We start from the raw sequence: 26,062 nt of genomic DNA on the forward strand, positions 1-26,062 counted from the left end.
CCTTTTGATGTAAAATGTACACACAAGGTGAAATGCACAAATCTTCGGTGTGCATTTGCTGAGTTTTGACACAAGCATACGCCTGCCTACACCTTAAATTTGAGATGCCAAAAGGATATCAAGGTGGCATAATCAAACGGGCTGCTGAATGCAGGAATCTGGGGCTCAGAGGAGACGTTGGAAATGTACATTCGGCAATCATCAGAACACAAGCCTACTTGAGCTGTTGGACTGAATGAAGTTACCCGGGGGTGCAGAGGGAAGGGATGTGGGCTGTATCTGCAGAGCCTGGTCTTTAGAGGTGGGTAAGTCGGAGAGCCGACTTGAGGCGCCGTCAAGGGTTGGGGCCAGCCCTGGATCCTGCAAAGCACGTCTGCTTGGCGCCACCGGGCGGGCCTAGGTAAACGTCCGAGGAGACCTAAGGTGTCACTAGGCGGGGGTGGGGCAGGTTCGGGGAAGGAAGCCTGGGGGGCTCCCAGCGGAGGCGGGAAGGTCAGCAGCAAGAAAGGAAGGAGGGGAGGAGGAGGGGCCCGAGGGTGAGGGAGAGCGGGCGGTGGCTTGGGGAGGAGGGGGAGGGGAGCCGGCGGCGGGAGGGGCGGAGTCGCCGCAGCGGCCGGCCGAGGGGCGGGCGGAGGGAGGGGGTGTGCGCGGGTCACATGGTCGCGGCTGCCCTCCCCATCAGCCGCCCTCGCCGCCGCGGTGCGCTGGCTGCAGGAAGCCGCCGCGCCGCCGCTTTGTTGTCAGGGACCCCGCGAAGAGGGCCGCTCGCCGCCGCCGCCGCCCTCTCTCCCCGCAGCCCGCTCTCCGGCCGCGGGGCCGGGTCCGGGCGTCCCGCCCGCCCTGCCCATGAGGGGGCCCCGGGCGGCGCGGTGCTGAGGCGGCGGCGGCGCTGCCCCTTCTGCGGGAAGCGGGCGGCCTCGGCCCCCTCCCCGAGGGCACCATGGAGGTGAATGCGGGTAAGAGCCCACTGGGCGGGGTAGCGCGGCGGAGGGGCGCTTGGATCCCGGCGGGCACTCGGAGGGCTGCGGCGGGGCTGCGGGCTGGCGGGGCCGCGGGCTGGCGGGGAGGGCTGCTGTGCGCCGCGGGCTCGCCTCGGGCTCTGAGCTCGTCGCCCCGGGGCCGCCCTCTCGGCTCCCCGCACCGCCGCAGCGCGGCCCGCGGCGCCGGCCGGGCGCCCCCCTCACATGGCCTGGCCGCGCGAGCCACGTGCGCGCTGTGTTTACGTTCGGCGGCGCGCGGGCGCCGGTTGGCTGGGCGGGCTCATGACGCGGCATTACATAATGGGCGCTGGGGCGGCGGCGGCGGGCGGGGACACGTGAGGCCGCTCGGCTCGGTGACCCACATTCCCGGGGGCCGCAGGGACACGTGGGGGCGGGTGCGCGCGCGCCAGCCGGGAGCGCCGCAGCCCCGCGGAGGCCCCGCCTCTCCGGAACCCTCGGGCTGTGACGTGGCGCGGTTCCCTCCTCCCCCGCGGGGTTGCTCTTTGCGGAGGAGGCCGCGCGTGCGCGCCGCGGAGACCCGCGCTCGGCGGCCGGGAGCTGAGCCTACGCGGGAGCCGCGGCCTGGCTGCGGGCAGGGAGAGGAAGGCGCCCGGCGTGGGCGCTCGTGGCGCTGAAGGCAGTGCGGCCGGACAACCTGGGGCTTCCCCGACGCATGACCCTCCGCGGGGCCTGGAGGTGCTTGGCTTCCCAGCGACGCCCGGCGGAGGGGCCGGGGAACGCCCAGGTTGTGGTGCTACTTCGTATTAAAAAAAAAAAAAAAAAAAAAGACTGTTTTAGCGATCTCTTCTGGGAAGCCTTCTACCTCACCACCTTCCTCTATGGGCGGGTCCACCCTTGGCTCAGCCTTCAGCTCTATTGGGCGGTGACCGAGGTGACCCCAGTGACTCCCAGGCCTCCTGTAAGGCTGGTCGTTTTTCGCTTAATTTCTTTAAACCCTTGGGTTGCTGACCTTTTCTGATTCTGATAACAGAATTTGACTCTATCACGCCCTTTCTTGTTATCTTTCACCTTGTCTGATTCTGATTCTGATAACAGAATTTGACTCTATCACCCCTTTTCTTGTTACCTTTCCTGCCTTGACATCCCAGCACAATACCCGGCTACCTTCTGCCCTTTTGTTTGCCTCCCTCCCCCCCCAATCAAAGGATGGACCGTTACCTGAAGACAGTGAGGTTGCAGAAGCAGCCAGTGATTATGTTTTAAGTTACCCGTTCAAAAAACCATGGCTTGATAACAAAGTGTTGTGAAATTTCCACCAGCAGTAAAAAATAAAGTCATTCTCGTGTGTTTTAATTACCTATGGGCCTGTTTAACCTGTGAGTGTAGTTAAAAAAAGTTCAGTAACTATTATGGAATTAAACTTACTTGGTATGGATTTAGAAGTATAAAGTTCAGCCTCATCTAACCTAGCATGGATGAATAAAGCCAGCTTTTGTGTTTGAATAAAGTGGGCTGGCTCAGTGGTTAGGTTTTTTTTTTCTAGTTTGAACCTTCCTGGAACATTTTCACTGATCTTAATTTTGATTTTATTTTTATTTTTTTGTCTTTTCTAGGGCCGCACCCGTGGCATATGGAGGTTCCCAGGCTAGGGGTCTAACCAGAGCTGTAGCCACCCGCCCTAAGCCAGAGCCGCAGCAACATGGGATCCGAGCTGCATCTGCGACCTACACCACAGCTCACAGCAATGCGGGATCCTTAACTCACTGAGTGAGGCCAGGGATTGAACCCACAACCTCATGGTTCCTAGTGGGATTCGTTAACCACTGAGCCACGATCCCTGATTTTAAATTGGCTACAAATTATAAAATTTCCTTGGGATGATTGTTGACGACCCGATTTCCCCCCTCCCCCCTGGCCAGTTCACATCCCATCCCTTGGTCCTTGCTCTGCTGTATTTTCTGATCGTTATCCTTGTTGCCCTTTGGGATGTGGGACTGGGAAATGAACAGGCTCCTGTGGAAGTTATTGGACAGCTGCCGAGCTCCAAGCTCGGGATTCTGATGTACATGAATTTGTGGCAGGCTTGGCATTTGTGGCTTGCTGCTTTGCTGACTCACAGTAACCTTGCAGTCAACTAGAACCTTTTCATGTGAACTATTCTGAAGCTAGGTTTCATCCTTCGTGCAGATAATTGTTTGACCTGAGCTGTAGGACCTTGTAATTATCTTTCTTAAATTTTCTCCTATTCCTTTTGGCTCCAGTTTCAAGCTGTCACAAACTGTTATGTAGTATACTAACAATTTCTGCCATGCCCCAATTTTTGCCAAGGGGGGCTTTGATAAGCATCCCCTTTAACTTGTTCATATTGTAAATGTAGCCCAGGGTGGGGCCAAATTCATTGCTGTGTGGCATGTCTCTGACACCTCACTTTGGGTTGATATCATTTTATTAGTCAATACATACTCAACCAGTGATCGTTTCTAACTCTGCTGTAAATAATGACACATTGTGTCTCTACCCTGTCTGTAATACCCATGCAAAGTAGTAAAGTCGTGGAAATTGACTATGCGTTTTTGTCACAGACTTTGACTATACCAAGCTCTTAAAATATTACAGAGACTTCATAACCATGGCTGTAAATGCACATTTTAAAAATTAGGAAAACATTCCCGTGTATTTCATTCTTATCTTTACAATCTCTTTTTTACTGTGTTTCTCCAAACTTGGAAAGAAAACATCAGAGGGAGGAAAGAGTAAAGAAATTTTAACTTGGAAAGAGAAACAGCAAGATAATGCGAAGAATGTAGAAGTGAAGTAGGAAGTTGCTTGTTTAGTCATTGGAGTTAGGGGATTCAGAAAGTGGCATGGCTCCCTAATTGAAGGAAAGAGAATAGGGAGGGTCACATGTGTTTGAACTATGCTGATCGAATGCTTCCTTTATATGATGGCAGCAAGAATAATCATGGATGTCTGTTGAGCGTTTATGTGCCAGGCTCTTTGCATGTGTTACCACTTTGCTACCTCACATTTACTCTATGAAGCAAAGTACTGTTACCACCATTTGAAGATGAGGGTCTGTGTAAATTGAAGTTACTAATAAGCGAGTGGTAGTATAGAGCCAGATTTTGAGAGCAAGAAGTCCACTTGGGAAGCACAAACTAACTGCTAGGCTGTACTAGGTTTAAGCCCATGTGACATCTGAAAGTATATGCAAAACTTGGTGGGCCTGTCTTCTTGGGGATGAAGGGGGTACTGAATGGATCCACACAGTTTGAAGTGGTATAGGGTCGGAGCTGGTGGAAAAGTGCAGGGGGTCAGCACAGCCTCCCAGTGTCAGTATTCTTTTTAAATCTTGTTGCTAGTCAGTGTGTTCTTTTTCCAGACACTAGATTACATTTGCCCTCTCTCTCCCTCTCCTGCTTTCCAGCAATTTACTTTTGTTTTTCAAAAGGAGACCTATTTTTTGTCACACCATTTTGTATTTTTTCCTTTTCTTTTTTGGCTGCCCTGTGACATATGGAGTTCCTCTGCCAGGGATCGGATCTGAGCCATAGTTGTGACCTAAGCCATAGCTGCGACAACGCAGGACCCTTAACCCAGTGTCCTGGGCAAGAGATTGAACCTGTGGCCCAGCACTGCTAAGATGCCGCTGACCCCATTGCGCCACGGCAGGAACTCCTTGTCACCCCATTTAAAATTTTCTTTTTTCTTTTTGGCCCTCCCCCAGGCATTTGGAAGTTCCCAGGCCAGGAATGGAACCCATGCCACAGCAGTGACAATGCCAGATAATTAACTGCTAGGCCGCTAGGGAATTTCTTTTTTTCTTAAATAATCTCTTACATGGCACGTCATTTAATAGTTGACATATCCTTTAAGACCCCACTTATTATCACCTTGGATGTATTTACCCCTCTTGATCTCTGCCCTCTGTAGTGCTCTTGTGCTGTCAGCAGGTCACAGTAGTTTGTATGAAACTTTGCTCATGTTGCACTGGAATGAGTGGTTATCATAGCTGTCTCGCCAGTTGGCCTGTAAAGCCTTTTAGGAAAGGAACTGTGTTCTCTGGAGCCCTGACACTGGGACACAATTGGAAGTTTAGTGCTTCATTGGATCTACTCCGTCATCCTGTGAGTAGAAATTAATAACTGACTTTTAAAATGAGAAAATTAAAGCTTCTTAGTGGTAAACATGTTTTGTTCTAAGCCACAAGGCACCGGGTAGAGCCATGATTTGAACTCAGGCATATCTCCCAGGATGATGGGCAGTGGGAGTGGGGTAGGGGGTTGATGGTGGGCAGGCCTAGACTTAGGGTAAGAAAGCCCCAGCATGCGGGCAGACAGTCAATGCTTCCCTACAGCTCAGAACTAGATATTGATTTCTGGCTTGTCTGAAGTTGACCACTGGGTAAGCCCTAGCCTGGGAACCTGGCCCAGCTCCAGGCTCCTCTTCAACTAAAAATAGAGAAGACTCGTCTCTCCTAATTTTAGCTTGAGGCATCTAAGAAGTACATGCTGCCTGTTTATGAAGGTGTTGTGACTTGTTGATTCAGGGATTTTACCTTTCTTGCTTTATCATTAAAAACTGAGTGTGTAAAAAGCCCTTATTTTAATAATCCCCTTTAATGAACACTGTTTCATTTCAATCTTATAATAATGGTGGGAGATATTCCTGTTCTATAGAAGATGATTCTGGTTTAGAGAGATTGAAAGTAAGTTGCTTGCCCATGTCTTCTCAGTAAGAAATAATGGTCTGTCCTCTGGAATTAGGCAGTCTTGACTTTCAGCCCTGGCCCTGCCACTTAGTAGCTGTGTTACTTAACCTCTCTGAACTCTTGAGTTCCTGTTCAGTAAAATGGGATAATGGAAGTGAATTTATAGGATTCTTGTGAGGATGCAGTGTGATGTGAAATTGTATCATTTTATTCTTGGCATTCTTGGTGACTTGTGTTTTTCACTTCCCTTTCTTTATGGGGTTGAGGAACTGCTAGATGTACTCCTTACCTCCCAGGAAATTAAAACGTAACTTGTTTAGGTTGCTAACCATCAGGCCAGTAGATTGGTGTCTGGTAGATTCTAAAACAGCTAGATCGTGTTGAAGGTCTTGCTAAGAGAATGTAGCTGCTTCCTGGTGGGTCGTCTTTGGTTCTGGGGTTCCTGGCACAAAGACATGTTGTAAATGACTGTTAAACTCCCTAAAGTTCCAAAATAACATTGTAGAAAAGGTACTGGGCTATCATCAATCTAGTTAAGATGCAGTTCCTGGGAAGGTCTAATTTTCTCATCTTTTATCTTCTTGAGCTGTTAGAGAATTTACTACCTAAGGTAGTACTTTAGAAAAGACAAAGAGCAGTGAATTGGGGGGGGGCATTAATTGAGGAATAAGGATATTACTTTTCTTTGTATTATCCTATTCTGAGTGGAGACAAGTGTTAAAGAAGTAATAGTTTGCTACCACCTGGAATTTCTAACATGACTTCCAGGTCTCTAAAGTTTTATTAAAACAGATGGCACAGGAGTTCCTGTCGTGGCTCAGTGGTTAACGAATCCAACTAGGAACCACGAGGTTGTGGGTTGAGTCCCTGGCCTCGCTCAGTGGGTTAAGGATCCACCGTTGCCATCAGCTGTTGTGTAGGTTGCAGATGTGGCTCGGATCTGTCATTACTGTGGTGTAGGCCAGCAGCTACAGCTCTGATTAGACCCCTAGTCTGGGAACCTCCATATGCTGTGGGTGCGGCCCTACAAGATACAAAAAGACAAATAAAACAAAAAACCAGATGGCACAGTCGTTTTTACTCTGTAACAACCTTTTTTAGGTTTCCAAGTTAAAATCATTTCTCTTTTGATTCACAGTGTATTAGAGATACATTGTATCAGGCAGTTATAGTAATGAGCAAAATCAACTATAAAAACTATGGGCCAGTTTGTGCTTGAATTCACTGATTTGTAGCCACTGTTAGACTGGAGTAGGCAGAGAATGGCCTGGAGAATTTGTTCAGAATGCTCATTCCTTCTCTACTTTGGGCAGGGCCTCTGAAATGTGTACTTTGTAAAAAGCACAAAGTGGTTCTGATGATATGTTATTTTGCATAATCTCTGGATGGTTAGAATAAACTCAAAGTTAGGAATTCATTTCTTGTGTTTGGAGTGTTAGGAGCTTTTAGAGTTGAAAATAAGTGGTAGATGAAATTCTTATTATTAAAATTGCCCTTGGTTGTTTTTTTCCTCCTTGAGCACAGACGAAGTAGTTGGCTTATGACAGTGGTTCTCAGACTTCACTGTGCATCAGAATCACCAAGAACATGATTAAAGTTTCTAATTGAGTAGATCTGGAGTGGGGCCTGAGAATGTGCACTTGTAATAGAGTTCTGGATGATGCTGAAGCTGCTGGTCCAGGACCACACTTTGAAGATGACTGGTTTATATAGGTAGGTACCACACTGTAAGACAGATATCAATCATAAAACTCTGGCTTCGCTCTGGGCAGGTGATAAGTATTGTCAAGGGCATTTGGAAGAAGGTTGGACTATAGAAAGAGGAAATTCACATCTCTAGTCTCAATACTGATGCCAGGCATGTGTTTCAGGAATGGAAAAGTTGATGGAATTGTCTACATTATTTATATTTGTTTGTCTCTAAGGCTCAAGTGCATTTAGTCGCATTTATATATATTAAGTTTGTATATGATGAACACTTGTGTTTCTCTTGGCAAGTAGGCATCTATCTTAACTTTTGTGGGGGCTCGTAATCAACTCCCTGAGAGTTGTGCTTTACTTCTCAGGGGCTTCCAAGCCTGGATGTATGTTTTTGGTACTTACATACTTATCTGGTTCCTAATGTAAACATGACAGACTGAAAAGTGACTTAAAACTTCTCTGCCTTTTTTTTTTTTCTTTTCTGTAAACAGAAATGTATTTCTGTTCCTTGAAATTGATTTGACTTCACCATTTTACTTGTTGGTTTGTGTGTGTGTGTACTTGAATGACTTATAAAGTTTGGCTGTTATCTAAAAATAGATTGGGGAGTCTTTTCCCTTTAGTGGAGAAAGTTTTTATTTCAGAGTAAATGCTTAAATTGCAGTTCTTTCTTTGGGAACGTGCAGATTCTCCCCTTACTATTCAGACTAGTCATCTAGGTTGTTCTCAGAAATGTCTGTTTTACTTGTGACTTCCTAGTAATGTTTTATGCTGTTTGAGATCTGTCCATATTATTAGATTTGGGCTTCACAAAGGCAGAGAAGTAGGTCCTAGAAATATTTATGGCAGACTTATTACCTGTAAAGCATGTACAGAGAATTGAGAGACACTGTGTACCTAGGTCTTACTATCTCTCTTTTGGGAAGTAGCTGGAAACAGGTAAACATTAGGTTTAAATAAGAGTTCAGGACAGTGATAGAAGAGAGGTAATTAATCGTTGTATCTGATACACAGTGGAAAAGCCAGTAAATGTTTGCTGGTGATGAAGGAGAGAGGAAAAGAAACCACAATAGACATTGGCAGAGAAGATGAGAATTACTTGTTTGGCCTGGGATTTGAAAAAATAACACATTTAACCATGAGGTTACTCTTGCAACATTTTATCGCTCTGAGAGAAGTTTGAAATTATACACTAAGGGTAATTTTAAGCGTTTCTTCTAAACTTGGGAGGCTTATAGGTTCTTAGAGATCAAGGCCAGTTTTCAGGGGAATTTTGGAGGTTATATTAATGAAGTTGTGAAAAGTATTTTGAGAATCCCTCTGTGAAGAGGGAGTTAGCTTATAGCATGCTTGCTTCCTTCCAGCCTCTTTGACATTTACTATAATAGTGGGTCAGGAAAACAAGCTGCTTAGAGATAAGTGTGTCTGCAAGTCCTATGGCAGAAATGGGCGGAGAAGGGAGAGTGTAGAACTGGATTTAGTGGATAGTCATAGTCCTCAGGGAGCATCAAAACAGATTCTAGGAGCAGTAGCTGTAAAAGGTTTTCTGTTTCCAGATAAATTACTTTATCTGGAGCTCCAGATAAATTATCTGGAGTTCCAAATGTTGCATGTTTATTTGTTTTTTAAGTTTTATTGAAGTATAGTTAATTTACTGTAATAACTTCTACTATACAACGAAGTGACCCAGTCATACATACACAATTATCCATTCTCTCTCAGATTCTTTTCCCAAATAGATTATCACAGACTACTGGGTAGAATTCTCTGTGCTATGTAGCATTTACGTCTGTTCTTGATTGACCTGTGTTTTTGCCAGGTGCTGCGGGAGGTAAATGAACTCATTGTCCTGGGATTGTGTCATATAATGAAGGAAGCAATGAGAGGGCCAGAACCAGATTTCTTCACAGCCAAAACCCCTTGATGACTCTAAACTGTGTTGTCACTCAGGAAGGTTTCTCATTCATTTTAGGAATATATTGGAAAATGAACTATTCTGCATGAGTTCAGAATAACTAAGCCAGTGAGAGCTTCTCACTGTTTAAATCAGTGAGAATTATATGGCTTTGAACTTTGTGGAAGCAGGAAGAATAGTGGGATATAAGGAAGAAGATAAGTTATTTTTCCTTTTGGGGTAATTTTAATCATTAACCTTTTCCTGAAGTTAGTGACTTTACTGTTGAGATTTGCAAAAATAGAAAATATATAGTATCATGTATCTAATTATCTAATTTCCCCTTTCTTTTCTAGGAGGTGTGATTGCCTATATCAGTTCTTCCAGCTCAGCCTCTAGCCCTGCCTCTTGTCACAGTGAGGGCTCCGAGAATAGTTTCCAGTCCTCCTCCTCTGTCCCATCTTCTCCAAATAGCACTAATTCTGATAACAACGGTAACCCCAAAAGTGGTGATCTCTCCAATATTGAAGGCATCCTGAAGAATGATCGAATAGACTGTTCTGTGAAGACAAGCAAATCCAGTGCACCTGGGATGACAAAGAGTCATAGTGGAGTGACAAGTAAGTTTTCTAAAGGCTGGCGCCACTATTTGGGGGACTGTTTTATTTTGGGATATAATTTTCACTCCCTTTGGGTAGTCACAGCTCAGTAATTAGATAAGAAATAAGTGATGATCTTAAAAGGTATAGCCCAGGTGCTGTCATGATTGATTTTTTTTGTGCAGAGCAAGAGCTGTGGTTCTATACTCTCTGACCATGTTTCCTCTCAAGTACTCTCTTACCCCACTTCACAGTTCTCTTTCTTCTGCACTCCTCGTGCTAAATCTTTCCTTTTTTTAGGGCTGCACCTGAGCCATATGGAAGGTCCCAGGCTAGGGGCTGAATTGGAGCTGTAGCCGCCTGCCTGCGTCACAGAACAGCAATGTCAGATCCGAGCCGAATCTGTGACCTACATCACAGCTCATGGCCACGCCGGATCCTTAACCCCTTACCCCACTGAGTGAGGCCAGGGATGGAACCTGCAACCTCATGGTTCCCAGTTGGATTTGTTTCTGCTGAGCCATGGCGGGAACTCCCTCCTAGTGCTGAATCTGGTGTCTAGGACAGAGCACTTACTTGCGGAAAAGGGTTTGCTTTCATGCAGTTGGAGCTAGAAACATTTGGGATTAGGAAACAATGGAGGACTGTGATATCCAATTGAGTAGTGGGAATTTGGAGCCCTGAGTGCGTGTGGAGGTGAGATGGGCTGGTAGAGGGCAGGATTAGGAAGGAATGGGACCTGTCTGGTGCCTGCACGTGAGTTGAACTGAGTATCCATAAAATAGTTTGTGAAGACATCCCTTTGCCCCTTTTATTGATTGACTCTTAGTCTGACTCTATTTCTATTTCTTTTTTTTTTTTTTTTGTCTTTTTAGGGCCGCACACACGGCATATAGAAGTTCCCAGGCTAGGGGTGGAATCGAAGCAGCAGCTGCTGACCTAGGCCACAGGCACAACAACACCAGATCTGGGCCACGTCTGTGACCTACACCACAGCTCATGGAAACGCCGGCTCCTTAACCTGCTAAGTGAGGCCAGGGATCAGACCTGCATCCTCGTGGATGCTAGTTGTCTCCTTCACCCTCACTTCTTAATTCTTGCCCAGCAGAATTGTTTTCTTAGTTCTAATTGACTATCTGATGTAAAGTAATTCTAGATTTACAGAATTTCAGTGTATGTTTAAAATTATCAGGAAGGGAAAAACTCTTTGAGATATTTTTGATAGTACCGTAAACTGCCTTTTTTGTTGTTGTTGCGTCCTTAGCATGTGGAGGTTCCCAGACTGGGGATACAACTCAAGCCACAGCAGTAACCTGAGCCCTGGCAGTGACATGCCTAGGCCACCAGAGAACTCTACCAATAAACTATTTAAAAGAAAACCATGATTTCTTTTGATTTGTTAATTCGGTGTAAAGATTTTTCTTTTACATTATAAAAATAGATTTGTGTATTTTAAAAGTATTTACTGGTTGACCAAAATAAAATACTCATTTGGAAAGAAAACAAACAATTGTAGTTTTTCTTTCAGCTTTTTGCTTTTGTGTCTGTTTGTGCCTTAGAATTTAGTGGCATGGTTCTGCTGTGTAAAGTCTGTGGGGATGTGGCGTCAGGATTCCACTATGGAGTTCACGCTTGTGAAGGCTGTAAGGTAAAGCATGCTTTTGTTTCTTTAAGCTGCTGATTCTGGGATTAAAGAAATTACAGTTAGGTTTGCCAGTTTCAGTCGATAATTAACAATTGATAATCTGGGAGAAGGAAAGAAGTCACCTGCTCCTCTTAAAAGTATTAAGCATTTTATGTGGCGTATAAACATAACTCATTTTGAAAAAAATATTGTAGGTTTGGCGAAAGTACTTTTTTAAGATTTTGATCAAAATAATTTACTGTCTCAAACTTATATATGGTATGAAATGTTTATTCGTAGTGTGTAAGGCACTGATCTAGGTAGTGGTGGGATAGCAAGGAGCAAATCAGACAAAATGCTACTGCCTTTTGGAATTTAGTTTAAACCAAACTTTGCATAGGTCTGATTAGATGCTTTTTTTTTGTTTTTTTTTTTTTTTTTTGGTCTTTTTAGGATCGCACCCACAGTATGTGGAAGTTCCCAGGCTAGGGGTCAGATTGGAGCTACAGCTGCCAGCCTGAACCACAGCCACAGCAACTTGGGATCCAGGCCACGTCTTTGACCTACACCACAGCTCATGGCAATGCAGGATCCTTAACCCACTGAGCAAGGCCAGGGATCCAACCTGTGGCCTCATTGGTACTAGTTGGGTTCATTACCGCTGAGCCATGACAGGAACTCCCTCATTAGATACTTTGACATTCTGATCTGTCAGGTACTAGGAGTTCAGAATAATTCCTAGATCCTTGTAGAAATGTGGCATCTTCTGAAGTGATGCCAAGTGAGTAAAAGAATGTTGAATAAAAATTGAGCCCTTGGGAAAGCTCGTTTTATTTATAAGTTTAATTTAATTGAATATTCCTGAGTCAAGATAATTCCAAGTGAGATAGTCTGTACCTCCTACTTATATCTAGGGAACCTCTCTCTCTCTTTTTTAATCTGGCACAGTCCTTTCTCCTGAGTATCTAAAATTAACATGGCCAAGACATGTGCTCTTGCTGTTCTCTGACTAAAGTCAGAAGCAGGAATCCAGTTTGCAGGATATAGTGGGTGAGCAAAATAATGAATATACATGGTGAAGATTTCTTTTCTAGGGTGGCTGTGAATGTATTGTGAGCTTGCTAGCTCTTAGTGGCTGGGACACTTTACAGGACTATTCTGTATCTTGCACAGATGTAGCACTTTTCCACTGTTTTAAAATTCTATAAATAGTTTTTTTTCCTTACAAAAATGTGAAGTAAGTGGAACAGGCATTATTCTCACTTTATAGCTAGAGAAACAAAAGCACAGGCAAATGAGATTAATTGTGTATTCTTGGTAAATACCGCACGTAATTGCTCTTAAGGATGTGTCTAGCTCGGATATTGTAGTGCCTAAGTATGATATGGAAATAACAAAGTAAAAAAATTTTTTCTCCCATAATTACTAATATAGATTTATCAAATATGTGGTTAGTTAAGATATTCAAGAACACTGCATTTTAAAATAACTTTGTTCTTGATTTTCCTAAAAAAGTCAAGGGAACCATTAAGCTGGAGATCTTTGAAGACCACTCACAGCATGAATTTAAGTTGTTTGTGTGGTAAAGGCAGTTATTTGTAGCCATCTGCCTGGGAATTGTCTTTCCTTGTTCCTTAGTTGGTCTGTGGGCTTGTGAGACACTTACCTATTGCTGATAAATAGCCAGGAATACCTGGCACATATGAGTAGGTCCTGCTGGTGTCACCAGGTAATAATCCAGGAAAGACCAAATTCTGCTAATGTAATCCTTAGTTCTAGTGAGGGAATTACGGCCGTGGAACATACCTCTCTGTCAACTTATTGAAAATGTCATTCATATTTCAAGAGTTTTGGAATTTGTATATGATTAAAGTATGACCTGGAAAGTGTGGCCTCAGGCGGGGCTGGTGAAGTGCAGTACAAGAGAGCTTTGGCAGCATAAGATTCCCCAAAAGGAAGAGTTTTGCTTGACCACTAGGCGCAGGTACTTACTGACAGTGGTAAGAACCCAGCTGAATCTCTGTGTCAATGTTGTATTTCCTTCTGTTCTCAGCCAGAATTGCTCCCCTGGTAGCTAGTAATATACTGGATAGTTAGGTGTGGGGGGATGCTTACAAGGAGTTTATCTGGAGGTTTTTAAATGGATTGGTACATTTTCCTTTGTTCTTAGGGTTTTTTTCGGAGAAGCATTCAGCAAAACATTCAGTACAAGAAGTGCCTGAAGAATGAAAACTGTTCTATAATGAGAATGAATAGGAACAGATGTCAGCAGTGTCGCTTCAAAAAGTGTCTGTCTGTTGGAATGTCGAGAGATGGTATGTTCTCAGTTTAAAGAGTGTTCTTAAAGCATACAGAGCTTGGCTTTTATTTCCCAGCATAAACCGGAGCTGTATAAGCCAGTTACCAACGGCCCCCTTGTGCTTAGGGTGAAACAGGTTTTAGAAACCACGTTTTGGTGCCTTGTGGGATGCCAGATTCATTAAAGTCAAATTTTAGCATCATCACCCAGAAACAGCTTTTGGCTCACTTCTTTTTTTTGCTGTTTGCTTGTGAAAAGACCCATTTTTGAATACTTTATCTTTTTCCTTTAAAAAAAAAAAATTTTTTTTTTTAAGTTTTTCTTTTCTTTTTTTTTTTTTTGGCCCTGCCTGTGGCATGCAGAAATTGCCAGGCCAGGGATTGAACCTGCATCACAGCAGTGGCTTAAACCACAGCAGCGACAGTGCCTTTTTTCTTGAGTTCTCTCTATATGAATTATCTCTATACTTTCCCAGTCCTGTGATGACAATGTGCTTTTAGGGCACAGATTCTGAACACCCCGAAAGGAGATGCAAAATTGAAAGAAACTTAGGATCTGAAGTGGAGGTGATTGCTCAATTCTGGCGTGATCCTTTCCCATAGAAAACCAAAGTTGTGGTAATTTGTGGGACATTTAGTATTTTTTTTTTTTTTTTTTGTCTTTTTGCCTTTTCTAGGGCCACTCCTGCGGCATATGGAGGTTTCCAGGCTAGGGTTCCAATCGGAGCTGTAGCTGCCGGCCTATGCCAGAGCCACGGCAACTCAGGGTCCGAGCCACATATGCAACCTACACCACAGCTCAGGGCAACGCCGGATCCTTAACCCACTGAGCAAGGCCAGGGATCGAACCTGCAACCTCATGGTTCCTAGTCAGATTCGTTAACCACTGTGCCACTACGGGAACTCCAGGACATTTAGTATTATTTGTGGATGACATCACTGGAAGATTTAACTTTTCTGTTGTGCTTTGTGAAATCATTTTTGGATAGCCTCATTCTGTTCTAAGTAACATAACAGGAGTGTGAGGTTTTCAGAGGGATTAGTTTAGTAGAGTTAATTAAGAATTGCTAAGCATGAACCTTGTATTTATCAAGGGAAGGGTCATTTAAGCAATCCTTTAGATTACTGTTCATGTCTGCTGACACAGAAATACTGTATTGTAGTAATAGTAATGATGGTGGGTTTTTTTGTCTGTGCCCATGGTATATGAAAGTTCCCAGGCCAGGAGTCGAACCTGGGCCACAGCAGTGATTGGAGCTGCTGCAGTGACAAAGCGGTCTCCTTAACCTGCTGTGCCACAAGGGAACTCTGGGAAGTTCTTGAATGATAGATTTCAGCAATTGATGTTTTGTATTTTCGATTGCTTGAATTTTTTTTTAATAGCACTAGAAATACTCATCTATAGTTGAGGGATATTGTGATTATCCCCAAAGAATAAAAACTTCAGTCAGTTATGAAGGAAGGAGCAGAGATTGAATATGCAGCATGATAAAGTTGTTTGCCTGTGGGAGGGATAATGTCAGAGGCTGCAGTTAGATTAGTAAGGCTCTCTGCTGGGTGGGTATATTGAATTTTTATTATCTCTGTATAAGTACTAGAATAGAAAGAAGCTTTTATTTCCTTTTCCTTAGGGTAGGAATGTTGGCGACAGGACACATTCTAAGACTAGTCTGAAAGATAATGCAAGATGAATGATTTTATTTTTATGTCATTTTAATTAAAACCCAGCAAGTTTATTTTTCAATAACTACATTTCTGTTGACTGGTTTTCCTTTTTCTTTTCTTTCCTTTTTTTTTTGAATTTTCTCTTTTAAGATTTTGGAAAAAGAGCACATCACTTGATGGTTCTTGAGAATAAGTTTACAGAAATGAAAAATGAATGGACAGTGGTCAGATGTTCATGGAGTGATTGTACATACTAGGTGCTGTTGATGTTGATGATGTAGGTAGCCAAACCACTCAGGCCTTCTTGAGAGCTTGTTTGGCGGTTCTAGCAGGGGAGCGTAGCTGCTCATATACCCTTGACCAAAGAATGGTCCTCCTCTGTTGGGATGGTCATCCTCTTTGACCGAGTGAGCAGCTTCCAGAGGGATGCACATGGAGTGGTGAGGGGGGATGGGGACACCTGCCTAGCCAGCCAGGTCAGATGATCAACCCTGCCGATCAGTGAAGTGGGGTGACAGATGTTGAAGCCAGATCGCCCTCACATCCACTTGTGCCTTCTTCTGCTTTTTAGGGCCACGTTTGCGGCATATGGAGGTTCCCAGGCTAAGGGTCCAGTTGGAGCTGTAGCTGCTGGCTTATGCCACAGACACAGCAATGCAGGATCCAAGCCACATCTGTGACCTACACCACAGCTCAGGGCAACACCAGATCCTTAACCCACCGAGGGAGGCCAGGGATGGAACCTGAAATCTCATGGTTCCTAGTATTTGTTTCTGCTGCGCCACAGTGGGAACTCCCCACTTGTGCCTTCTTAAGAGCAGAGCCTTCAGCTTTCTTAAGGTGCCGTATAGTAATGCTGGTCTGCTTCATCTGTGATTTTCAGTAGTTAACTTCAAATTTCTTTCTTAGACTTTGCTTATAAAATACCCAGGAGATCTTCTCCTTAGCCATTTATTTATTTATTTTGCTGTGGCATGCAGCAGCTTGATGTGGGATCTAGGTTCCCAGACTGAGGATTGAAGTCATGCTTCAGTGATAAAAGTGCCAAGTCCTAAACACTAGGCCACCAGGGACACCCCCCCCCCCTCAGCTTTGTTTTGAGAGAAAAATAAAAAATTTTCTTGCCACTCCTGCTGCCTGTGGTACATAAAAAACAACCAGCAGGTTTAGAATAATTTGGGTCAGACGCAAGTAGATGTTCCTCACTTGTATGACTAGAGGCCATAGCTGTCAGGGCAAATTTTGTGTTATTATTTTGTGTAACCGTGTCTTACTTGGAATGTAAATGTTAAATATCCTTTTCTTCAATAGCTGTTCGGTTTGGTCGTATTCCTAAGCGTGAAAAACAGAGGATGCTAATTGAGATGCAGAGTGCGATGAAGACCATGATGAACAGCCAGTTTAGTGGTCATTTGCAGAGCGACGCTTTAGTAGAACACCATGAACAGACAGCCTTACCAGTCCAGGAACAGCTGCGACCCAAGCCCCAGCTGGAGCAAGAAAACATCAAAAGCTCTTCTCCTCCCTCTTCTGATTTTGCAAAGGAAGAAGTGATTGGCATGGTAACCAGAGCCCACAAGGATACCTTTATGTATAATCAGGAGCAGCGAGAAAACTCAGCAGAGACCATGCAGCCTCAGAGAGAACGGATTCCTCAGAACATAGAGCAATATAATTTAAATCATGACCATTGTGGCAGTGGGCTTGGCAGCCACTTTCCTTGTAGTGAGAGCCAGCAGCATCTCAATGGACAGTACAAAGGGAGGAACATAATGCATTACCCAAATGGGCATGCCATTTGTATTGCAAATGGACATTGTATGAACTTCTCCAATGCTTATACTCAAAGAGTATGTGATAGAGTTTCGATAGATGGATTTTCTCAGAATGAGAACAAGAATAGTTACCTGTGCAACACTGGAGGGAGAATGCATCTGGTATAGTGAAATTATTTTTCTTGTTCACCTTATGTTGAGAAAAGCTTTGAAGGCTTTTTTTTTATTTGGAGGATATGGGGGCAGGGGTGGAGATGTCAGAAAACCTAAAGACATTTATAGAATTAATTTTGTGTAGTGTTTTAGGTCAGATATTTTTGATAAATTTAATTTGCTGAATGATTGGATTTCACACATAACTAGGTACAAGCATGTATTTGATTGATACTGTGATTGGGATTAGGATTTTATGTAAAATGTGAATCCTGAAGAATTGGTCCTTTAATTCTTAGAAATCCCTTTCAAATTTAAGGTTCTTTTTTTTTTAATTTTATTTTTTTTAGGGCTGTAGCTGAGGCATATGGAAATTCCCAGGCTAAGTGTCAAATCGGAGCTGTTGCTGCCAGCCTGTGCTACAGCCGCAGCAAAGTTGGGATCTGAGCCTGGTCTATTTCCTACACCACAGCTCATGGCAATGCCAGACCCTTAACCCACTGAGCGAGGCCATAGATTGAACCTGCATCCTTGTGGATGCTAATCGGGTTCTTAACCTGCTGAGCCATAACGGGAACTCCAGAATTTAAGGTTCTGATTAATCATTACGCTTTGGGATTTTTCTCAAAGGGCTAATCTTTGAGTTTGCCACAGTCAGTAATTCCATGATTTTAGATGGAAAGTGTTTTCATTAACCATTATAATGCAGAAAAGTCTTTGGATATAGAACATGAATGTTTCATTTTTTTGAAAATACAGGAATAGTTGAATATAATAGGCTGATTTTTAAGGATTTTCCTACAAACTTCATCCTAAGGGAATGAGTTAATGTTATTCATATCATTTAAGTGTTTTCATTAAGTATAGTAGTCTGCTAGAAAGTATATTGTTTATATTCAGCTACAGTTTCATCCAGAACAATAGTACCAGCACTTCTCTTCATACCATGAGTCCTTTAATAGTGCTTGGTATGTTTGTAGCCCGCTAATTGAAGTCGTCTTCATTTCAAAATGACTCTATCCCGATCCTAATATTAGGGGTTTTGTTTTGTTTGTTTTTTTGGTCTCTTGCAAGTATTTGATTCCATGGATCTGGAAGGTAACCTTATATTTTATTAGACTTAGTGGCTGCCTTAAGGAGGGAAAAATCTGTGAGCTTGTAGGTTCTGATTTGTGATATTCTTCATGGTTGTAGAATCATCCCATTCCTGGATCTCCTATGGATTTAGTGAAAATTGAAAGGCTGATTTTACTAATAGAGTATATAGTGTATGTTTCATAATCTTTTTAGTCTTCTAATACGTTTTTTTGGCTATTTTTTTCCTCCCTAGTCCTCATTTAGAAGGTACACCTTGTATGTCCAGTCATTGTGTCTTAATTGGACAGTTCGAGGTCAGTGGTCACACCATTGTATATGAAATAAATGGGTAGTTTTTTTTTTTTTAAAGAGGTATCTCACCATCTTTTCCTCTTTGAAATTGCAGCATTGTAATTGTGCCTATTTTATTTTTTATTTTTTAATTTTTATTTTTTTGCTTTTTAGGGCCGCACTTGCGGCATATGGAGGTTCCCAGGCTAGGGATCCAATTGGAGCTACAGCTTCTGGCCTGTGTCACAGCCACAGTAGTGCAGGATCTGAGCCATGTCTGTGACCTACACCATAGCTCACAGCAACGGCAGATCCTTAACCCATTGAGCTAGGCCAAGAATCAAACCCGCAGCCTCATGGTTCCTAGTCAGATTTGTTTCCACTGTGCCACAATGGAAACTCCAAATTGTGCCTATTTATTAAAAAAAGTGAGTTTCGAAATATCAACTAAGTGTGGGGTTGAGTTCTAGGCCTGAGACTAGCTGTATTCGGATGTCACTAAACCTCTTAAAGTCTCATTTCCTTATCTAAGAAATGGTCATTATAATGTCTGCCATAACTAACTAGCAGGGTTGAGAATCAAGTAAATGTGTATGAATTTGTTTGAAGACCATGAAACCAGTGTAAGGTGGCAACAGTATTAACGCAATAAACTCTTAATCCTGTGCAACAGGTTTTCGAAATAGCTTGTTATAGATGCCCTTTTTTTTTTTTTGCTGAGGCCACCTCTTAGTATGATAAATCAATTGCTGTTTAAGTTAGGTTGCTCTGAGGCTTTCTGTCACAAGGCAAGTAGCAAATAGAAAGTGCTGGTATCAGTAGATTTTACTGGTGTTGGAGGGTATTTTCATGTTGGAGTTTCCATTGATTGATACGCCACCTTTGAGCTTTCTTTACCATCTCACAATTTAAGAGTTTTTCTGTATTGTGTGTATTAGGTTTGTCCAATGAGTAAATCTCCATACGTGGATCCTCATAAATCGGGGCATGAAATCTGGGAAGAATTTTCGATGAGCTTCACCCCAGCAGTGAAAGAAGTGGTGGAATTTGCAAAGCGCATTCCTGGGTTCAGAGACCTCTCGCAGCATGACCAGGTCAACCTTTTAAAGGCTGGGACTTTTGAGGTAGGTTTTATTTATTTTGAATATTGATGCAAGACATGTAGTATTTTCATTCTCTTCTAAGTATTTATGGTTTAGAGGCCGAAACTACCAACAAAAGAATGACCATCCCAGGATCTTGGGAAAAGGCAAGGTAAATCCAGACTTAGTTAGGACTTGAAGTACAAATGCGCTGTATTCACAGCATATGAACTCCAAGTTCTAGAATTGCTTTCAAGTGTGGACTTGGCAGGTTCTTCAGAGTGTTAGACATCTACTGAAAGCCTCACCTAGCGTTCACTATGTGAACACGAAGAGTAGGCAGAATGTGGGTTTTGTCTTTTAAGGGGGTGGTAGAATATTTGGGGGACCTATTAGACATCTCTTAGGTACCACCTTGAATAGTGTTGGCCTCACCTCACTTCAGACTCCTTGGCTACTTTTTCTTCTCACCTTCTGCTGTGATGCATTCTGTCTGGGCTTGGGGCAGCCCCTGTTGCCAACTTCAGTAGGACGGAGACAGTGCCTCTCACCTGTCTGCCCCAGGGCTTCCCTGCTGCTGAGGAGGTGGGAGAAATCTCAGGACTTGTTCTGAAATGCAGAGTGGTGGGTGGAAAGTGGGTGTTGGGTGGGCCCAGTCTTTGATCACTGGGGGAAGGGAGCCAGCGGATATGTCTTCACGTCCCCTGGATGGTCCCACAGGATTGAGCTCCCTGGTATTCTTGAGGTCAGGTGGTGTCCACCTTAGTAATACATCCTCTGAGACGGACTCTCTTTCCTTCCCACCTCATTTCCTTTTTCTAACTCCTCTTTTCACATGCGCCAGTGCATATCTGACATAACTTTTTGCTTTCAGCTCTATTTTCTGGGGCCCCTGTACTGCAACAGAGAAGATGATGTTTTCGTAAAAAAAACAGCTGTGGTGTAATTCCAAAGCAACACATACAGGTTAAGATTTTTAGTTTAAAGGAAAACGTTAGACATGAGATTTAAAGGTAGAAGGGATGTCAGATCAAGTTCAGTTCAGCCGTTTCTGAGGTTAGGTGACTACAGCCCAGACAGGTGAAGAGACTTTTCTTTGATTACCAATAAATTTGTGACAGTCAGGACTAGAGTGTGGATCTCATACTCCAGGACTTGTGTTCTTTTCACCTGTGATTTGTCTTGGGATTTTTACGTTAGAGTTAGTACCATCTTCTTAGAAGGCTCACTGTCTTTTGGGTTGTCTTGTATAAAATAAGCCTTTTTTGGGGAAGCATTGCAAAGGGAAAATGTCCAGTGTTCCTCTGGTTAAAAGAGAAATGGGTGACACGGACGTCACCGTTTACTGTAGTGGAGGGAGTGCTGTAGTTAGGCAGTTGCTGACTGGTCTGGCTTGGATTTCAATAATAACTGGACATCTAGAACACCTACCATAATCATTTTTTCTGTGTACAGTCACTTTGCGTTATGGTTTATGAGATAGACTGATTAGAGTTGATCTGATGCATTTGGTGTTTGAATGTTTCCAAGTGTTGTTGCAGTGAAATACTCTTTTTTTACTTAGGGCTTTGAGGCTCTGTGATGTACTTGGGGCCTAAAGAGTTGCTTTTGGCCAAGGCCCAGTTTCATGGTTCTTGGCATTATTGCCTGCTTTAATTTTGACTTTGCATTTTAGAATCTTTATTAATAGTTTCAGAGCATATCATAGGACTTGAGTATTTTGCCACTGGTGGCTGGAATTTCTTTTTTTTTTTTTTTTTTTTTTTTTTTGGTCTTTTTGCCTTTTCTAGGGCTGTTTCCCGTGGCATATGGAGGTTCCCAGGCTAGGGACCTAATCAGAGCCGCAGATGCTGGCCTACATCACAGCTCACAGCAACGCTGGATCCTTACCCCGATGAGCAAGGCCAGGGATCGAACCGGCAACCTCACGGTTCCTAGTCGGATTCATTAAACACTGCACCACGAGGGGAACTCCTGGCAGCTGGAATTTTTGATGCTCTTCCTGGAATATTATTGCTTTAGGCAAGTGGTTCTGGGTGAAAGTAAATTCTGTTTTTCTTCGTAGGATGTCTCTTAATGGACTTGACTACTGAGTTATTTTTTAGTATTACTGTTGATCTTCTCCAAATACATTTAAGTCTTTTTCTTTTTCCAGGTTTTAATGGTACGATTTGCATCATTATTTGATGCAAAGGAACGTACTGTCACCTTTTTAAGTGGAAAGAAGTATAGTGTGGATGATTTACACTCAATGGGAGCAGGGGATCTGCTAAACTCTATGTTTGAATTTAGTGAGAAGCTAAATGCCCTGCAACTTAGTGATGAAGAGATGAGTTTGTTTACAGCAGTTGTCCTGGTATCTGCAGGTAAGCAAGCTGGTTCAACACTGTGGTACGCATGGAATATAGTGTGACTAGCTGGGGAAGGTGGCAGTTGACCAGGTTTTGGCAAACTGTGTAAAGGAGAGGCCTTAAGGAAGATGCCGAAATATGAATCTCTTGTTTTTGATAATTAATTTTTAAAAAATCTTGACAGTAAAAGTCAAAAGTAAAAGTCAAATAGTGATAAAAGGATGTGCCTTATATTTACTACTCTTTGTTTTTAGCTTTTGTTCATAATTTTTAAGAGTCTAAATCATTGTTTTATGGACTTATCTTTTGAAATGTTTTTTATCTCCAGGTAGGTGATTCTAATATGAATCTAAATTTTAATTAAAGTATTATATGGGTTACTTAAACAAGTTAAAAGTATCAAGATGTATTACTGTATTTTGTTAGAAAAATCAGTGAATTATGAATTGTGGGCTTTCACTTAAAGCTACTGAATTTTCTGTGACTGGGAGTAATTTTATCTTTTGGTGTCTCGGTTTCCTCATCCTGTGAAAGGAAGGAATTGTACCATGGGAGCCTAGCCTGGGGTTGGCACAGAATAAATAACTCAGTCACTGGATGAGTGACCAAGATTGTTGAAGCCTAACATTTACTCTTTGTTTATATGAGTCATTCATTGATGATATTTACCAATTTCCTGCCGCCTTTCATTATATTGCAGTTATTTCTTTTTCTTTTTTTTTAAGGGCCACACCCACAGCATATGGAGATTCCCAGGCTAGGTGTCGAATCAGAGCTGTACCTGCTGGCCTACATACACCACAGCCACAGCAATGCCGGATCCGATCTGCGTCTGTGACCTACACCACAGCTCGTGGCAACGCCGGATCCTTAACCCACTGAGCGAGGTCAGGGATCGAACCTGCATCCTCATGGATGCTAGTCGGATTTGTTAACTGCTGAGCCAGGACGGGAACTCCTGCAGTTATTTCTGACCAAAGTATTTCAATTCAGACAATAGCTGTTAAGGTAGGAATTACTCCCAATAGCGACTTGGAAATTGAGACAGTGACTGTTTTGGGGACATGTAAGTGCCAGTCATTTTTGGGTATTGCTAACTTTATTTTAAAACATTTGTTGAGGGAGTTCCTGTCGTGGCGCAGTGGTTAATGAATCCGACTAGGAACCATGAGGTTGCGGGTTCGGTCCCTGCGCTTGCTCGGTGGGTTAACGATCCGGCGTTGCCGTGAGCTGTGGTGTAGGTTGCAGACGCGGCTTAGATCCCGCGTTGCTGTGGCTCTGGTGTAGGCTGGTGGCTACAGCTCCGATTCGACCCCTAGCCTGGGAACCTCCATATGCCGCGGGAGCGGCCCAAGAAATAGCAAAAAGACAAAAAAAAAAAAAAAAAAAAAACAACATTTGTTGAGGAGTTCCTGTCTTGGCTCAGTGGAATCTGACTAGGAACCATGAAGTTTTGATCCCTGGCGTCGCTCAGTGGGTTAAGGATCCGGTGTTGCCATTATCTGTGGTGTAGGTTGCAGACGTGGCTTGGATCTGGTGTTGCACTGGCTCTGGCGTAGACAGCAGTACAGCTCAGATTAGACCCCTAGCCTGGGAATCTCCACATGCTGCAGGTGCAGCCCTCAAAAAAAGACAAAAGACAAAAAAATAATAATAATAATAAATAAATAAAATATTTGTTGAGAATTGTACAGTTTGTGGGTTTGTTTGTTGGTTTTTGATTTTTTAGGGCTGCCCCTGTGGCATATGGAGGTTCCCATCCCAGGCTAGGGGTCAAATCGGAGCTATTGCTGCTGGCCTAAGCCAAAGCCACAGCAACACAGGATCTGAGCTGTGTCTGTGACCTACACTACAGCTCACAGCAACGCCGGATTCTTAACCCACTGATCGAAGCCAGGGATCAAACCTGCAACCTTATGGTTCCTAGTTGGAATCATTTCTGCTGTGCCACGATGGGAACTCTATACAGTATTTTTATTTGAGTTACTCCAAGTTTCCTGTTTGCTTCCTATTGTATAAAAGACATTGTGCTGAGCGCTGTGAGAGTTGTTACGTATAAGTTATGGCCCCTGGTTATGTGGCTGAACTAGAAATCAGTACATCTTAAATCAGTAATCCTTAAGGAGAGTAAGTTCTTTGTATATCTTTACGGGCCTGTATGTCAGTGGTATAAAAGACCTACAGAATTTGCAGGCATCATTTAGCTACCTTTCCTGGGTAGCTCTACCTGGGTAGCTAAAAATGTACTTATAGGAAAGTATGGATGGCCTGTCAGTGAGGGAAGCCTATTTTCTTAGTAACCTTGTAGTGCTTTCTTGTACTTACTTACCATTTTGCAGAGTCTCTCCCTCTCTCTCTTTCTCTCTTTTTTTTTTGGCCACACCCATGGCATGCAGAAGTTCCTAGGCCAGGGATTGAACCTGCGCCACAGCAGTGATTCAAGCCACTGCAGTGATGACACTGGATACTTAACCCACTGCATTACAAGGGAACTTCCATTTTGTAGAGTCTCTTGATGAGTAATTAGTAATGGTTTGAGTTGGCATCAGATTACTAAATCTATATTTGGGAAACTAAAGGTAATCCATACTTGTTAACTTCTTTATCTGTTGAATGTACCTTAAGTGCTAGGTGTGAGGGTGAGACAGAACAAGCATTAAGACACAAGCTTGCTCTCCAGGTATTTATGTTCTGTTTGAAGAGACAGAACTAATACACAAAGCTTTGTGTTACTAAACCATGTGCTTCTGCCTGAGGTAAGTAGGAGTTATAGGAAGGAAGATGAAATCATCTTGAGAAGGCTTTGTGGGAGAATGAGAAGTGGAGCTGGAATGTGAAGGATGAATTATTAGGTCTTCCCAGTGAAAGGTGATGGGATAGCATGGGAGAATGAGGGCATAAGATAGGGCAGGGGAAGGAAGGGGTGGGTGGCCAAAGCTTGGCGTGTTCCCTAAAGGGGAGGGAGAGAGAGAAAGGTGGAAGTTAGGGGAGCACCAGGTTTTAGAGTGACAACTATCAGAACTAAACAGGTTTTGACTGAAATAAGGGGCAGTGGGAAGTCAGGCATGAACAAAGAGATGCTTTAAGAGTAGTTCTGGGAGTTTCTGTTGTGGCGCAGTGGGTTAAGGATCTGGCGTTGCCAGGGTGGCATAGGTCGCAGCTGAAGCTCACGTTCAACCGCTGGCTGGGAACTTCCATATGCCATGGGTGCAGCCAAAAAGAAAAAAAAAAAAAAGAGAGAAAGAGTAGTTCTGCATCTTTCTTCTGGGTGGACTAGACAGTTGAGTCATCAGAGCTAGAGAGCCAGGTTGAGAGGCTGTCGAAGAAACTTAAGGTTTGTGGCAGTGGTGTGAGCGCTCCTGAAGTAGGTAGTGGCAGAGGAGGTGGGGAAGGAGGGACTACATCCCAGAGGTACGTAGGAGAAGAAATGAAGGCAGAGAGATGAAGGAAAGGGGAGCTTTTTGCCAGGAACCATGCTACTTCATTTATATTTTCCACCAGGAGTATGATTTTTTTGTTGTTTTAAATTTAAATTTTGATTAAAAAATTTTTAATTGTTCTGATCATGAGAATGAAATGAATACATTAGAAAATTTAAGATGAGAATAAAGATGCTATCACTACCAAAAAAGATCACTAGTAACATTAGGGGTTTCTCTATCCATTCAAATATACATCCATTTGTCCATTTGCCTACTTATTGAGAGATGATATATAAAGAAATGTTTGACGTACTAAATGGAAAAGACTGCTATAAAAGAACATAAGGCAGGAGTTCCTGTCTTGGTGCAGTGGTAACGAATCCTACTAGGATTCCATGTTGCTGTGGCTCTGGCATAGGCTAGTGGCTACAGCTCCGATTCGACCCCTAGCCTGGGAAGCTCCATATGCCGAGGGTGC

At 43.3% G+C, this 26,062-nt stretch overlaps 1 protein-coding gene across 2 annotated transcripts in view; it reads left to right on the top strand.

The window, feature by feature from the left end:
• The first annotated feature begins 654 nt into the window (after nt 1–654).
• Nucleotides 655–26,062, top strand: part of NR1D2 (nuclear receptor subfamily 1 group D member 2) — a 34,273-nt gene continuing 8,865 nt past the window's right edge. The window contains exons 1-7 of one of the 2 annotated variants that reach the window (XM_021071423.2): nt 655–956; nt 9,604–9,867; nt 11,406–11,494; nt 13,641–13,785; nt 16,745–17,370; nt 19,668–19,853; nt 21,967–22,177. In XM_021071423.2, the coding sequence (XP_020927082.1) occupies nt 941–956; nt 9,604–9,867; nt 11,406–11,494; nt 13,641–13,785; nt 16,745–17,370; nt 19,668–19,853; nt 21,967–22,177 (1,537 nt within the window). In that variant the 5' untranslated portion in view covers nt 655–940. The remainder of the gene's footprint in view (nt 957–9,603; nt 9,868–11,405; nt 11,495–13,640; nt 13,786–16,744; nt 17,371–19,667; nt 19,854–21,966; nt 22,178–26,062) is intronic. The other variant, XM_084987224.1, reaches the window with a different exon arrangement.

The sequence above is a fragment of the Sus scrofa genome, chromosome 13 (assembly GCF_054392235.1).
Source record: "Sus scrofa isolate SSC_HxYL_T2T_F1_AM1 chromosome 13, Sscrofa_HxYL_maternal_Yorkshire_Landrace_v2.0, whole genome shotgun sequence".
Taxonomy (NCBI): domain Eukaryota; kingdom Metazoa; phylum Chordata; class Mammalia; order Artiodactyla; family Suidae; genus Sus; species Sus scrofa.